Below are 14,860 nucleotides of genomic sequence, written 5' to 3'. Positions count from 1 at the left end.
AAGTAATAATAAAAAAGCATAGTCTTCACTCTTTCATGAATTTTAAAGTCTTCATTGTGCTTCCAAAGCGACTGCAGTTCTTAAACAAACCATTCAAATTCCAAAATGCTGAGATAAAAATGACATAATTGAGTGAATGGATCAAGTTGTTATGGTAACTGAAATGCTTATGGATAAAAAGTATGGTGTGTCTGCTGAATGTAAAGGGTTTTTTGCTTTTAAATATTTTGTCGGCTAATTTCATTGCGCTCTGAAATATTTTCTCCTGTTTTCCTCTATTGGAGAATGACTTCATTTTTTCTTTCAATTTTATTAGCTCCATTAATCTGTACTGTCCGCTTTTATGGTCCATATTGCTCTGGCATTGACTTAATATTACCAAGTTAGTTTCCACATATGAAGAGAACTTTCCTTTTTGAGTTTAGTTACTGAGGTACAGTAGAGTTCACTGGGGCGAAAAAAAGGGACCTCCCTTGCCATCCACAAATGACCTCTTAGAGAGCGCAAGGAACTCTGCACTGTATTTCCTCTTCTGTTCCTCTCCTCCTGCAGGCAAGGAGAAAGGTTGTTCTCATAGTTTCCCTTTTTTTTTTTTTTTTGTGACCTGACTTTTTCTCTTTACTATACATCCAGCTAGCTACTTTCTCCAACAATAAAGAAAGCAAAGAGAGCATTTCTCCCACCCACCTCACCTTTGGCCTGGTTGTACCTGGGGTGATTCTTGAAATTTGGACCCTTATCCATGAGCTGGACCCAGTCTCAATGTGGAAATAAAAGAGGACTGTTAACAGTCAGTCCTACAGGTCTAAGATTATAACTCTGCCAGGTTTTTTTTTCAGTAAAAGTAGGTATGAGCTTCACATCCTTCAGAGCTGCATATGGTCTCCTTGTTCATCATGAGTGCTGACTTCCTGTACAAGAAAATTTGGCAGTCCTCAACTGCTGACACTTTTCACAAAGTCATGTATTCTTTGCTGCATGTAAAGGGCTTTGGATCTGTCAGTCTATTAACGGATGGGTTAGGGTACGTCGCCCTTTCTAACACTCACGAGTAATTACCACTCAGGCATGTATTCTCAGAGAGTTATCGATGTGATGAAATAATTCATAGAAAATTTCAACCTCACGTCATCGAGGTCCATGGTATTCTGGGAATCAATTTTATTACTGATACTATTGGTGTAATTTCAAATATACAAGTTTAGGGAACATCTTTTCATGACAGATCACATGTTCAGAGACTTCTTCTAAGTAACAGTCTTACTTCTCTGTTGAAGTTTATAATTTTTCAGTTATTTATTTTAAATCAAATCTTTGTCTTAACACAAACACTGTCTATGAAGTAAAAATGGACGTCAATGATTTTAATTGCAGTTTATTCAAATTATTGTGCTGAAAGGACATTGGTTATTTTAGGAAGGGAACTTCTGCTTTTATTTTCTTATTCCTGCCAGTGAATGAATCCATAGCTCCATAATTCTCATTTTTCATGTACGCTGAGCATACTAGAAACCACAGGATCCTAGTAGAGCATGACATTGCCCTTCACACTGCTTTGGGCTGATAATAAAACAGTGTAAACATGCTGTATTTCTATGTTTCCTTCAGAATAAGTATGTGACTGCTTTTTGGTTTGTTCTTTTTTTTTTTTTTCCTTATCTGGCACAGGTGTACTGTCCTATAGTTGCAGTGTTTTCGCTCCCTGTTTGTTTTCAAGAAGGAGCTCCCCTACAATCTTCTCATAGAAAGAAGAAAATCCTCTCCCTCTCAAGTGCTGCTAGGCAGAGGAAAAAAACCTTAACCATTCGGGTGTAATTTTGAGCAGCACTGCAGGCATAATGTAGATAAGGAAGGCACAAAATAGCAGTTGTAACAAAAGAATACAGATACTCACATACCAGGCTTTCTTTTAGGATGTTTGCAACCAGATTTTGCATAGTCACAGGAAACTTAAGTGGGAAACGCTGAACAAGAGGAGACTCTTCCATTCTCTGATAGGCAACATAAACAGTTTGTACTGGGATTTTTGGTCTGAATGGGTATGAGCTTATGAATTGCGCTTTGTGACAAACGGGGCATGGCAGCATTGGTGTGAAGGAATAAATAAAGTGCTTCGTCTGCTGCTCCTTATGGGTAAGCATAATGAAATATGAATGAAGTTCAGAAGTTTGGATCTGTGAGCAGTATTCTATTACAGATGTCAACAAATGACAACAATTAATCTCTTATCAAAGCTTTAAGTAAGTTTCCCATATAGATTTAGATATTCATCCCATACTGCTGTAACAGTAAACATCACAGTCTTCACTCTTAATTCCTTAACATCACTTTGTCAAGTACTGATGCTCCTATTTTCTAAATTTGGAAAGTGATGTTGGGGAGCAGACTCATCTTATAAAATGTGGGTATTTACTATGTAGGCAGTTACTCGTAAACTGGGTATTTATGTTCCCGTCATAGTGCAGAGGGGTCTAATCAATGGCATCAGTGGTTTGACTGATCTCATCAGTTGCATTCGTGGTGCTGAATTACACCATAAACTCGTTTGCCAGAGTAGTGAAACACATGACAGCTGACTCAATTGCAGACACCAGCATTACATAAAGTTAAAGTCAGCTAAATAAATCCCAATATAAATGTCTTGTCCAAGGTCAACCAGGAGGTCTGGGGAGGATCAAGGTGCTGATTCCCTGTCTCCTGAGGCCCACACTGAGAACTATGAACATCATTGTCATGATATCACCGTTTGTTTTACGTTCATGAGATGACCCCAGACAGCAATTTGACATTTAGGAAGAAAAGGCTCAGTTAATGTCCAGAAGACAGTGACAGTTATTTCCATCTGCTTTTAGCCAACCCTCCCCTAAGGTACTAATTGCCTTTATTGCCATGCCAACCACTAGGCTGTGTTATGATTGTTTGCAATTTATTGTCTTTAGTCAGAATGTTCAGGGCTCTGTGCAACCTGAAACGATGACTATTTCTATTTTAATTAATTTATATCCTGGTTATCTACCTCCTGCACAGATCTTATTCTTTCTTTTTTTTTTTCCGAGATATATTGCCCATAAAAATTGAGGAGAGATAATGAGATGGCTTAATTACCACTGTCAACAGCCAGCAATGTTGCTCTGTTCCAGGGCACACAGATTTCTTTGGTACTGAAGACAAAAAATGGGGATAGCAGTATATACATGCTCTGTATGTTGCAATGTAATGTGGCGAATTGAAGCCCTCTCTGCCCTCTAAACCAGGGGGCCCAAGGAAACCATTCTCCAACTTCTTAAATCTTCTGACAAGTAGGAGGTTGGACCAGCTGGTGGTAAATACACCTGCACTTCATTGCAACCTGTCTAAATGTAGATACTGCTACTGTCTATAAATGTAAAGACTTTTTTTTTTTTTTCCCTGTGGGAAATACTTAGGGGCCTTTGCTATCTTCAGTTTTGAATTTATCACATGAGATCAGCTGGAACACTTTAAAGAAATCACACGTTTACTCAGGGCAGTATTGATTAAGGAGAAGTTTGGATCTCATTCCCCTGTCTTCTGGAGGAGCTATGTAAGCTTGTGAAACCTGTTTGTTACTCACATGTGAAAGTTACTCAAATGAGTGTTAACTAAAATGATTGACAGATCAAGTATTTGCAAAGATGTGACTTCTTTTTTTTCTTTTTTTCTCTGAATTTATATTTCCAGTCATGGTAGATCTCAGTGGTGGGCAGCAGTGTCTGTCATGCAGAAATTAAGTGTTATTAGGATGTTCTAAAAAACTGAATAATAGTTCCACTTGGGAACTTGATAAACTGCAGATGATCAGAGGGCTGGAGCACCTCTCCTGTGAGGACAGGCTGAGAGAGTTGGGGTTGTTCAGCCTGGAGAAGAGAAGTTCCAGGGACACCTTATAGTGGCCTTCCAATATCTGAAGGTGGCCTATGGGAGAGATGTGGAAGGGACTCTTTATAAGGAAGTGTAGCGACAGGACAAGAGGTAGTGGTTTTAAAGTGAAAGAGGGGAGATTTAGATTAGATATTAAGAAGAAATTCTTTACTGTGAGGGTGGTGAGGCACTGGAACAGGTTGCCCAGAGAAGCTGTGGAGCTGTGGATGCTCCTTCCCTGGAAGTGTTCAAGGCCAGGCTGGACGGGGCTTTCATCAGCCTGGTCTAGTGGGAGGTGTCCCTGCCCATGGCAGGGGAGTTGGAAATAGATGATCTTTAAGGTCCCTTCCAACCCGAACCATTCTATGATTCTATGATACATGCAATAGTAGTGTGTACTAAATGCTGACATGCTAGTGCCTTCCCATCACCTTCCTAACACTGTACTAATTTCCTCCCTCATCACAAGGTATACGGAGCAGGACTTCCGCTGTTACTTACTTTTACAAAGTTTATTTTTGACAGCGACTTAGACCAATTATGTAATTTTCAGAAACTCCAGAAAAAAAATTCTGTCCTTCCTCTCTCCTCATTATACCTCTAATATTTTACACTGTAACAGGTTTTGAATGCTAAAGTACTTTTAATTATCACAGAATCGCGGAATTGTTGGAGTTGGAAGGGACCTCTAGAGATCATCTAGTCCAACTCCCCTGCTAAAGCAGGATTGCCTAGAGCACATTACTCAGGGCTGCATCCAGGCGGGTCTTGAAAATCTCCAGAGAAGGGGACTCCACAACCTCCCTGGGCAGCCTGTTCCAGGGCTCTGTCACCCTCACCGTAAAGAAGTTTCTCCTCATATTTAAATGGAACATCCTATGTTCCAGCTTGTGCCCGTTGCCCCTTGTCCTATCACTGGGAACCACTGAAAAGCACTCAGCTGATCAGTTATCATTGGCACACCTTGTCTACATTAAAAAAATCAGCATAATCCAGATTAAAGATAAGGCTAAGGTAAATAAGGGTCAGAAAAGGACAAATAGAACAGGTTTAACAAGACAGAGAGTTTTTTGGTAGTAAGTGATGATGCAAAAAGAATTTGGGACTAATTTTGGGCTAATTGGCCTTAGTATTTAGAGAAAAAAAGAACAGTTGCAGGAAGTGTGTATTCTGAAGGGAAAACCCAAGCCATTGAGATATGGGTTATTTGGTGAGTTTAAATCCATTGCCATAGTTTGCAATTCTATTCCATTTTCTGTAAAAAGTGAGGGGTTTGTAGATAGCCTTTTTTCACCCATGATCCAACTGAAGAATACTGGTGTAGGTTCCAAAGTGAGGTAAATTGTGGTAAGTCATTTTGGCCAAGGATAAGTGAAGCTTGCCCAGACCACATATCCCTTTCATGAAGTGTAAAAGAGGTTACACTGAATAAATAGTTCTGCATGTCAACAAGTGAGGTTTTTAATAGCAAAAAAAAAAAAAAAAAACTATCAGTAGATCCTCTGTAACCTAAATGTGAATTCTCATTTTTAGAGTGTGCCAGACAAATCTTGATCTCTGCAATATATCTCAAAACACATATACAATCCTTTATGTTTATGCTATTATTTTCTTTTCTTTCTGTTATTTATGTATTTTTGTATAAAATGGATAGCCCATAGCCCTCTTCAAACTAATTCCAGAAGCAGCCAAGTATTATTCCTTACAAGGAAAGCCCGGTCCAGATTTCTGCCAACAATAGTTTTGATACACAGCTTATGTTTTTCCTTTGATCTGTTGGGTTTTTTTCTTTTTTTTTTTTTTTTTTAAGTGCCTCACTGGCTACAAGTCTGGGGTTTTTTTGTGATTTTTCTGGCATTCCTTTAGAAGTTTTAGCACTTCTGACGTTCTATCTCAAAATTCAAATGACAGCTTTGCTTACTTTGCTATGAGTCTTGATCATTCGTTAAATCACAAACTGATAAATAGAGTGGAATGTGTTCAGAGTAAATTCAAATAAAGGAAACCAGGATAAAAGGCCAAATGGGACCCGATTAAAACTCATTTACACCCTCAGATTGGAAATAAGCAGCTCAACACCTGGTATGCTGCTGGTGGGAACACAGTTGCAATAGTATGACCTTGTCCAAAACCTGGTGACACCTCAGAGAGCCTTTCCGTTCATGTCAGCATCCTTTGAATGAGGTTTGATGTCATTATCAGTCTGCCTGATTTGAATGACAGATTTGCAGCACTGCAGAGAAAACTAGGAAATGAGTAACAATATGTTGGTTTGCTCTTTTAGGAAACTGTTTGCTGGACCAACCAAGAAAGCAGATCCTGGGCCCTGAGGAGCTTCCGGGACAAACCTACGATGCCATTCGTCAGTGCAAACTGGCGTTTGGACCCGAATACACAGTGTGTCCCGGTATGGACGTGTGCTCTCGCCTCTGGTGTGCAGTTGTGCGCCAGGGTCAGATGGTTTGTCTGACTAAGAAGCTGCCTGCTGTGGAGGGAACACCATGTGGAAAAGGGAGGATCTGCCTCCAGGGAAAATGTGTTGACAAAACCAAGAAGAAATACTACTCAGTAAGTTACCAGCTGTGACCCTAGGGAGTTTTAGAAGGAATGATCCTCAAAGGCGCTGATTTTTGTGGGAGTGAAAGGGACTTTATGGAAGTCAGATTGAAAGCTGCCTTATTTTTTAGCATGTAATTGGAGTGTTATTGTTGAGAGATATAGGAAAAACTCTGCTGGGTCTTAGGAAGCATGTTTTCTTCTTGAAGTGTGAAAGCCTTCGTTCCTGGAAAACTGGGAGCATCCCTTCAGAGTAGAGGATTTGCCCATTCAGTAAGTCAGCTCTCATATGGAAAGATTGTCAAGGACCTATTCTTAGCTTCCTGACTTCATGTCAATGGACTGCAAGGTAAATTAAATTTGTAAATTTAATTTACAGCCCTCATCTGAAAGACCCCAGGGCCTTCACTCTAGTGGAGAGAAAGGTGGATGAAGTGCATCCAGAATATAATTTCTAGAGCAGAAAAGTTTGTACCTCCAGTGACAGAACCACCTCTGTCAACTTTATGCATCTGAAGAGTCCCCATGCTCATGAGAACAGTCAACTGCACAGTTCAGATACTTCTAAATTTACGGGGTAGACAGTAGCACTACCCTTTCTGTTACACCCACAGAAGAGGTATGGACTTGTAGAGTTTTGTGAAGGTATTTGTGAATTATGAGAGTCATTCAATCAAGCTACAGCCCTTATAACAGCCTTTTTTATGGTACTATGTACTTCTACACGCTGTTGCAATACTCTTTCTAGGCAGTCAATTTAGCAGAGTTGCAAACTATATCTGACAACTCCATCTCTTGCCAGTAATTCAGAGCAATACCTACACATCACAGTAATTGCATTTAATTAATCATAGATTAGCCTTATGAACATATTCTGCGAGCCGAATCCCCTGGAGCTAATTTAAGGGGCCCTATTGGTAGGAATAGCAAAAATAAGAGAGCAGAACGTGAGACTGTGGGTGCTGTTTCTGGTGCGTGGGTGTCTTCCACGAAACAGGCTGAAGGCATCTGTGCAGAGCAAGGCCTAGTATTGCCTTAGCATGCACAGTGTCAAACAAGATGTCATCAATGTGCAGATGAAAGACAGAAATTAACTCTGCTGGGAGAAAGAAGGCTCCTAAGATGTTATCCCTGATTAAAATGACTAAGGAATCGCTTTCAATGGAGGAAAACTTTAGCAGTGACTTTGAGATCGTGTCCTTACCTCCTGCTTTTCCATATATTTCAGGCTTCAAGCCATGGTAACTGGGGGTCCTGGGGACCCTGGGGACAGTGCTCCCGTACCTGTGGTGGAGGAGTTCAGTTCGCCTATCGTCACTGCAATAACCCAGCTCCTAGAAACAATGGCCGATACTGCACCGGCAAGAGGGCCATCTACCGCTCCTGCAACATCACACCCTGCCCAGCAAATGGTAAGTGCCTTCCTGCTCCAGCCTCTATGTTCATTAGTAGTAAATATTGAACATCTACCGTGAAAGGAAACAACAAAGGTCCATTGTAGTTACTCCAAAATGCCTTCACCAAGGCAAGACATTCATCATAAATACAGTACTGTAATTCTTCCCTCATCCCATCCGGACGCCATACAGAAAGGACACTTGAATGAAAAGAAGTTTCAGTCCTGGAAAATGAACCGTAATGCAAACTTTAGTCCTTTAATGCTTATTATGTCATGGGAAGATTTCCAAGATAAAACAGTTGAAGGATTTGAAGGCCAGTTCTAAGTAAAGAGGTGAAGTGACGTAACCTAAAAACCATGTAAAAAAGAAATTGGAATAATAGATGGGCATAATGATATTTGCAGCGTGGTCTGAAATAATCACTAATGATGTGAATAATTCTACAGCTAAATCTTTCCGACAAGAGCAGTGTGAAGCAAGGAATGGCTATCAGTCTGACGCAAAGGGTGTCAAGACATTTGTTGAATGGGTCCCCAAGTATGCTGGAGTACTTCCCGGAGACGTTTGCAAGCTCACCTGCCGAGCCAAAGGAACTGGCTATTATGTGGTATTTTCTCAGAAGGTAATGGCATCTCCGATCATGATTTCATGCTCCAGTTTAGAAGTGTCCTGTGTCTTAGAAGTCTTTCCATACAACATGGGAAAAGAAGTTAATCATACAATTCAAAGATTTAACTGTGTGATTAGATTTAATGGTTTGACCCACTGGTTATGTATTAGGACCAGAATTGGCCTCTAGAATGAGAGAAGTTTTTCCACATCTCTATACATAGATTTATGAAAAATATGGGCCTCTTAGTGAGCTCTGCAGTAGTTTGTTTTCAGTAGTGGATAAAGGGTTTTCTGCCTGGAGAGTCATCTGTTATTCTGGGGTTTTCTGGAGGAGAAGGAGTAATATGAGCAAAAGAGTTAACTCTTACCCTGAATTATGTTAAGGGAGTCCAGAGTAACTCTTATGGAGACAATTAATTTAAAATAATTAGCCAATTAGTATAGATGTAACTTGTGGTCAGTTTGTTCTATCAGATGCAATGGAAACTGAAATGTCTCCCACTCTTATATTTGCAGTTCTCTGCCTTGAAATGTTATGAAGGGAACACTTAGATGTAGATAGCTCAAATGCACAGCTATCTACAAGTAGGGTCATTATTAATAAGCTGTGAGATCATCATTAAAGCCAGGGTAAATTTAGTGCCATATGGTGGAGTTATCTGTCATTGCTTTCAGCCTTTTGCTAACTTTCATCAGCTTTTGTGCTGAGAATGTTTAGAGAAACTCAGTCTGGGCTGTCAGGGTAGGCATTCTGTTCTGTATGGGTGACATAAATAAGTAACTGGGTTTTGCCAGTCAGATTCACAAAAGCAAATCTTTTCCACGGTAGTTTTAACTAATGGTCATTTGATTGCGTAGGTAACTGATGGTACTGAATGTCGACCGTACAGTAATTCAGTCTGCGTCCGGGGAAAATGCATCCGAACTGGTTGTGATGGCATCATCGGTTCAAAGCTCCAGTATGACAAATGCGGGGTGTGTGGAGGAGACAATTCCAGCTGCACAAAAGTCATGGGAACCTTTACCAAAAAGAGGTATTGATCTTGAGTATTAGTAAACATACCTTGTTGTGCAAATAGTAACTCTGCCACGTGCTTTCTTTCTTGCTGTCTCTAAATGCAATTTACTTTCACATGAAGATTGAGCAAAAAAGTACATTGCCTGTGCTTTATTGCACTTTCCAGATGTTTACAGCTGGCCTCTTAACAATACCCTGAAACTGGCAAATAATCAACTGGCAAAACACTGTACCCCGTCCATTTCTGACACAAAGTGCCAGTGATACAGGTGAGCACCCAGTAATAGAGAGTTTGCCTAGAATAAGGCATAGCATCTGGTGTTACTCACTAATCTTGCTGGTCAGGTGGCTTGTGGTTTCTAGAGGAAAGGGAAGAGAGGAGTGAATCAGAAAGTTGTTGGGGTCAGAATAATCTGGGTGTATCCAAAACTTTGCATATCCCAGATGGTGCTGTGTTAGCAAGTACATGCTGAGAATGTGTTTCTTCTCATCTAACGTTGAATGATGATGAGGACATCCCACCTGATTTAATGACACTAATTCCTTGTGTAGTTAGTGGAGAGAAGCAGATAGCATCAGAGCACAGCTGTAAAAGTCTTCCTTCATAGCTGAGAGGGATTATACTCTAAAAATACATTTTCTTACTGCTGAGTATATGGGGAACTTAGATGACTCCATGAGATGTCAAAAGTAAACATACGTTTAAACATGGTATTTGCTATATCCCTTCATGTCCATTGGCATAATATCAATCTCCAGATGGATTTTTTTTTTAAGTCAAAATATTTATAGCAGTTATCCTTAAGACATTCTTCTGTCAGAGTTCAGCTTTTAACTGTAATAAAACTTAATACAAGTAAAATAAAAGGAACTGCCCCCATGATTTTCCTTGACCATATTGAGAGCATCAGTAAGCTTTGTAGGAGATATCAATGTCAAGTAAGTCTGTCTTCCATCTGAACTCGTTTCCCTCCCTCTTCAATTCTAAAATTCATATATAAATTACCATTTATATAGATTCCAAGCTCTCGCAGGACTGCTGTAGTGATCTACTCTTAGAAACTTTCAGTTGACAATTTCTACTCAGAAATTGTCTGTGACTTCACTATCTGTGACTGCGTTAGTGTACTATCTTTTCAAATGTACATAAACTTGATTTTGGTTTATATCTTCCAAATTCTTATGTAGCATATTGAAAGCTACCAGGAGTTGAAATCTGACTCCTGAAATGACCTTTTATTTCTATACATTTCAACATACTGATTAATAGCAGCCAAAAATGGCTTTGAGAGTGAATTTATTCTAAAAATAAACATAACTAATCTTCTTCCTGGTAAACCAATGATTACTCACCTAAGGATGCCAAAACACCTCTGCCAAAAAGAATGACTTTCCATCCAAATTAGTTATTATATAAACCAAATCTTTTCCAGTTTGTAAATAGTGAAATGTCTGGGATGTCTAAATGAAGAAGACACTGTGAGATATTCTTCATGTGACTCAGTAGTGATCCTTGTGCTGAAATCCAGACTCCAGCAAAAATGTTAAAGGGACTCCATGTATTTCAGTGAGGCCAGATTTGTAGCATATATATATTTGGAAATGGTGAGGTTCTGTTGTAATTATTCCTATGAAGTTACCATCTTACTCCTCAAATCATGCTGTTAACTTAAATGAGACTGGTCAGAGAGTAAAATATTAATTCAACCTCAATGCATTCAAAAAGTTGTCCTGTTTAGAAAGTAATGGTCAACCTGTAAGTAGCAAGCATGGTCTAACATGATTTTGATTTAACACTGGGGTGACAAGGATTTATGTTTTGCTGGAAATATTGCTTGAGACAATTCCTTTATGTGAGTAATTGACTTTAAATTAAACCCCTCATTAAAATAGTGAAAACTTTATTGTCTGTAAACTTGTTTATATATATGAAAGAGCAGTGGCTGTAGTAAAATTATCTTTTCTCCACTGAAAAATAGAAGCTCCTGCATTGCTGTCCGTTAGAAACCAAACTGTAGAAACCTGTACATTAAAATGTACTAGGAAACTATTAAATGTACAAGGGGAAACTAGTATTTCCCATTGCAGACAATTGCCATAATAACATTTGTTTGTACTTTTTTCTTTTAAAGCAGTCAAAACATAATCTTCTGGAAAACTTGTTTCCTAAGAACTTTCTTAAAAGGAGGTAACACCAAATAGTCAGAAGTTGTGAAACAGGAGAATTAAGGCTGTAAGTGCTTCTCTGTGCACGTGAAGTGTTAAAAGTTCTTTGTGCAGATGACTTAAATTCTCCAGCTTTTCTTTTAGTTTTTAAACAAATGATTTTGCAACTTTAATAACATGTTCGATGTTAATAACAGAGTTATTTTGGCAACTGTTATGTAAAAATATTTGTGCAGTACTGTAGAGCAGAGTCCCCCCCAGCCTGTTTTTTGCACCATATTCCTTCAGGTTTATAGAGGTGCTAAATCAATAGAGTTTTAGTCATTGTCCCATAACAGCTGGAAATAGCAGGGAATAGCACAAGCATTTAATCTGTAGTCTGTGCAGTCTCTACTTGTGCAGCCAAAAGATTCTCGAAATTATCCGTCTGTTCTTTAGACAATCCCAAGGGAGACACCTTCACTTTTATATATTTTTAGAATATTTTCATGTTCCTTTTTTTCTAGAAGTTTCAGCAATAAACTTTTCAGATATGAGATACTTGAAGAATGGTTATGTCACAGGTTTAGAAATGAAAATGCATGTCTCCGAAGTCCAGCTGGTAGCTTATGGATATGTATTGTCTTTAGATTTTTTCTATATATCAGTAAAGTTAAAATAAATAACGTACTTGAGATAGTGATATGTTCCAGCACACTTGCAGGTTTTGAATGCTTGTCACTTTCCATAGAAGAGTTAAATATCTTTTTCTAATCTGCATTAAGTTACTTCATAAGTAGCAACTGAGAGAACTCTGTGACGGTACAAATTAAACATTTGGGTGCACCTTGTATTAGACACTTGACAATTAATCTTCAGCTTTATGAATTTCAAAGTAAACAAATTTTTTCTCAATGATCAAGATTATTTTTAAATGATCCCAAGGTACCTCCATCCAGCTGTTTCTCTGCACATGCTTTCCTTAATCATCATTACAGCAAAGACAGCAAGAAACAGCTGTAACCAATGCATATCTCATTATCTTTCTTTGGCAGGCAAAGCATGCATCGTATTTCATATCTCCCACCCTTTGCTGAAATATATAAGCTATCTGTTATTTTTCATTCCACTTGTATCTGACGCACGTAAAATCATTATTAGAGCTAAAGATTAAGCAATTTGAAATAAGTGGAGTAGATATCTCTTCAAGAGCATAAGGAACAATACAATAGACAAACAGTGGAACCTGGTTAAACTAATCTTAGATGAGCCTCAAGCCAGATGGATTCAGGGCCTGAAGTAAAACGAAGCAAGATGTGTCATGCCAGTGACTTCCTTAGGCTTTGCAGTAAGACTTGAGGTTTATTTCACACTAGCTACTGAATACTCTTTTTTCTTTTTGCTTCATTCAGCAAGGGCTACACAGATATAGTGAAGATCCCGGAAGGGGCAACCCACATCAAAGTTCGGCAGTTCAAGACTAAGGACCAGAGCAGGTTCACTGCCTACCTGGCCCTGAAAAAGAAAAACGGTGAGTACCTTGTCAATGGAAAATACATGATCTCCACTTCAGAAACAATCATTGACATCAATGGGACTGTCATGAACTACAGCGGCTGGAGTCACAAAGACGATTTCTTGCACGCGATGGGACACTCCGCCACAAAAGAGGTTCTTATTGTGCAGATACTCGCCACTGATCCAACTCAACCAGTGGATGTCCGCTACAGTTTCTTCGTGCCAAAGAAGCAAGGGCAAATGACTAATTCTGTCACCAGCAGTGGCAGCAGCAGCAGCAAAGTAACTCCACAGCTCACACAACCCCGCTGGGTTACGGGGCCGTGGCTTTCTTGTTCTCGAACATGTGACACAGGATGGCACACCAGGACTGTCCAGTGCAAAGACGGGCATGGAAAATTAGCTAAGGGATGTCTTCTCTCTCAGAGACCGTCAGCATTCAAACAGTGCTTGTTGAAAAAGTGTTAACCTGTGGTTGTGATCTTCTTTAAAAGAGGTTTGAGTAAGCCATTGTTGACATACTGGTATTAGGTCTGCCCAGACAGAGAGAAGCAAAGGCTTCAATGTACTTACATACAGTCTCAAATTATGGGCAGAATCTGCCTATTTGGACCAAATGAAGATGTGCACTGCTTTAAATAATAGTAGGGTAATCTTAATATGTCAAAAAACTAAGCATTAAAGTTGTTACAAGCCCTCTGTGTCTGCAAAAATATGAAATAAAATAATGCAAAAGAAGAAAAACTAGTGAATGGAGGATCCTGGGATATTTGAAGGTTACAGAATCATCTCCCCTTTTTCACTACCTCTAATACAGTATGTCCTTAGAAAACGTCACATGTATCCATGATACCACAGTAGCTTATTTTATACTGTTTTGTAAATATCTTTCATTTGGTATGTCACTTTATATCACTTGGTTCTATTAAAATATCAAAAGAGAAACTGCATAAGCAAAGTGGTTGACCAAAGTACTCTGCAGCCCTTGTGGACTTGATCCATTCTTCAGAAAGGGCCGCAGATGTTTTACTGGAAAATAAAAAGCTTGCTGCTGGTTTTAAAAAGCAATACCTTTTGGTTTTGACAAAAGGAAACATATTTTCGTGCTAGGAATATCCTGGCAGCAGATCGTTATTCTATGACAAATACCGTGTTTCCACCAAGAAATTCTCAGAAGGAGCAGTGCACCAGCTTGCAGACCAGGGATTCCCACATGTACATTGCTGAAATACCAGCACCATCAGCGACTCCTCACCCTGTGCGTGTCACACACAGACACACACACAGAAGGAGGATTTGGCTGCTAGCAGGAATTTGTGTCCACTTTGCTTGTAAACCTTCCACTAGTTCCACCTGTGTCGCAGCTTGGGTTCCTTGTTGTCGATGAACAATAGCTGCTAGCTTCTTCTTTCCATAAAACAAAGGCATACTGTATTTTGTAGAAACTAGTTAGAGAACCAAAAATTACAGGTAAGATAATCCAGTGTCTTCTAAACTCAGATATTCTGAGGCTGTGTTCAACTGCTTTCTCTGTTATTTTCTCTATGGCTTCCACCTTGAATCTAACAATGTGTAATGTACCTAGATCTTCTGAAGAGGCTATAAAGGTCAAAAAAACACAGCAAGCAGTTAATATTTTATCACTGTTTTGTCCATCATGTCTAACTCTGGTATTCATCTTACCAGCAAAAGTTTGTAACTATTTGTCTTTTTTGATTGTTTTGTGTGTGGT

General features: G+C 39.2%; 1 protein-coding gene across 1 annotated transcript in view; it reads left to right on the top strand.

The window, feature by feature from the left end:
• Positions 1–13,836, top strand: part of ADAMTS5 (ADAM metallopeptidase with thrombospondin type 1 motif 5) — a 41,773-nt gene extending 27,937 nt beyond the window's left edge. The window contains exons 4-8 of the mRNA XM_074151245.1: positions 6,164–6,447; positions 7,664–7,847; positions 8,282–8,457; positions 9,306–9,481; positions 13,023–13,836. Coding sequence (XP_074007346.1) covers positions 6,164–6,447; positions 7,664–7,847; positions 8,282–8,457; positions 9,306–9,481; positions 13,023–13,596 — 1,394 coding nt within the window. The 3' untranslated portion in view covers positions 13,597–13,836. The remainder of the gene's footprint in view (positions 1–6,163; positions 6,448–7,663; positions 7,848–8,281; positions 8,458–9,305; positions 9,482–13,022) is intronic.
• Positions 13,837–14,860: the final 1,024 nt, after the last annotated feature.

Source organism: Numenius arquata, chromosome 1, assembly GCF_964106895.1.
Source record: "Numenius arquata chromosome 1, bNumArq3.hap1.1, whole genome shotgun sequence".
Lineage (NCBI taxonomy): Eukaryota > Metazoa > Chordata > Aves > Charadriiformes > Scolopacidae > Numenius > Numenius arquata.
The sequence above is the reverse complement of the archived record's forward strand: the minus strand, read 5'-3'. Positions and strand labels throughout refer to the sequence as shown.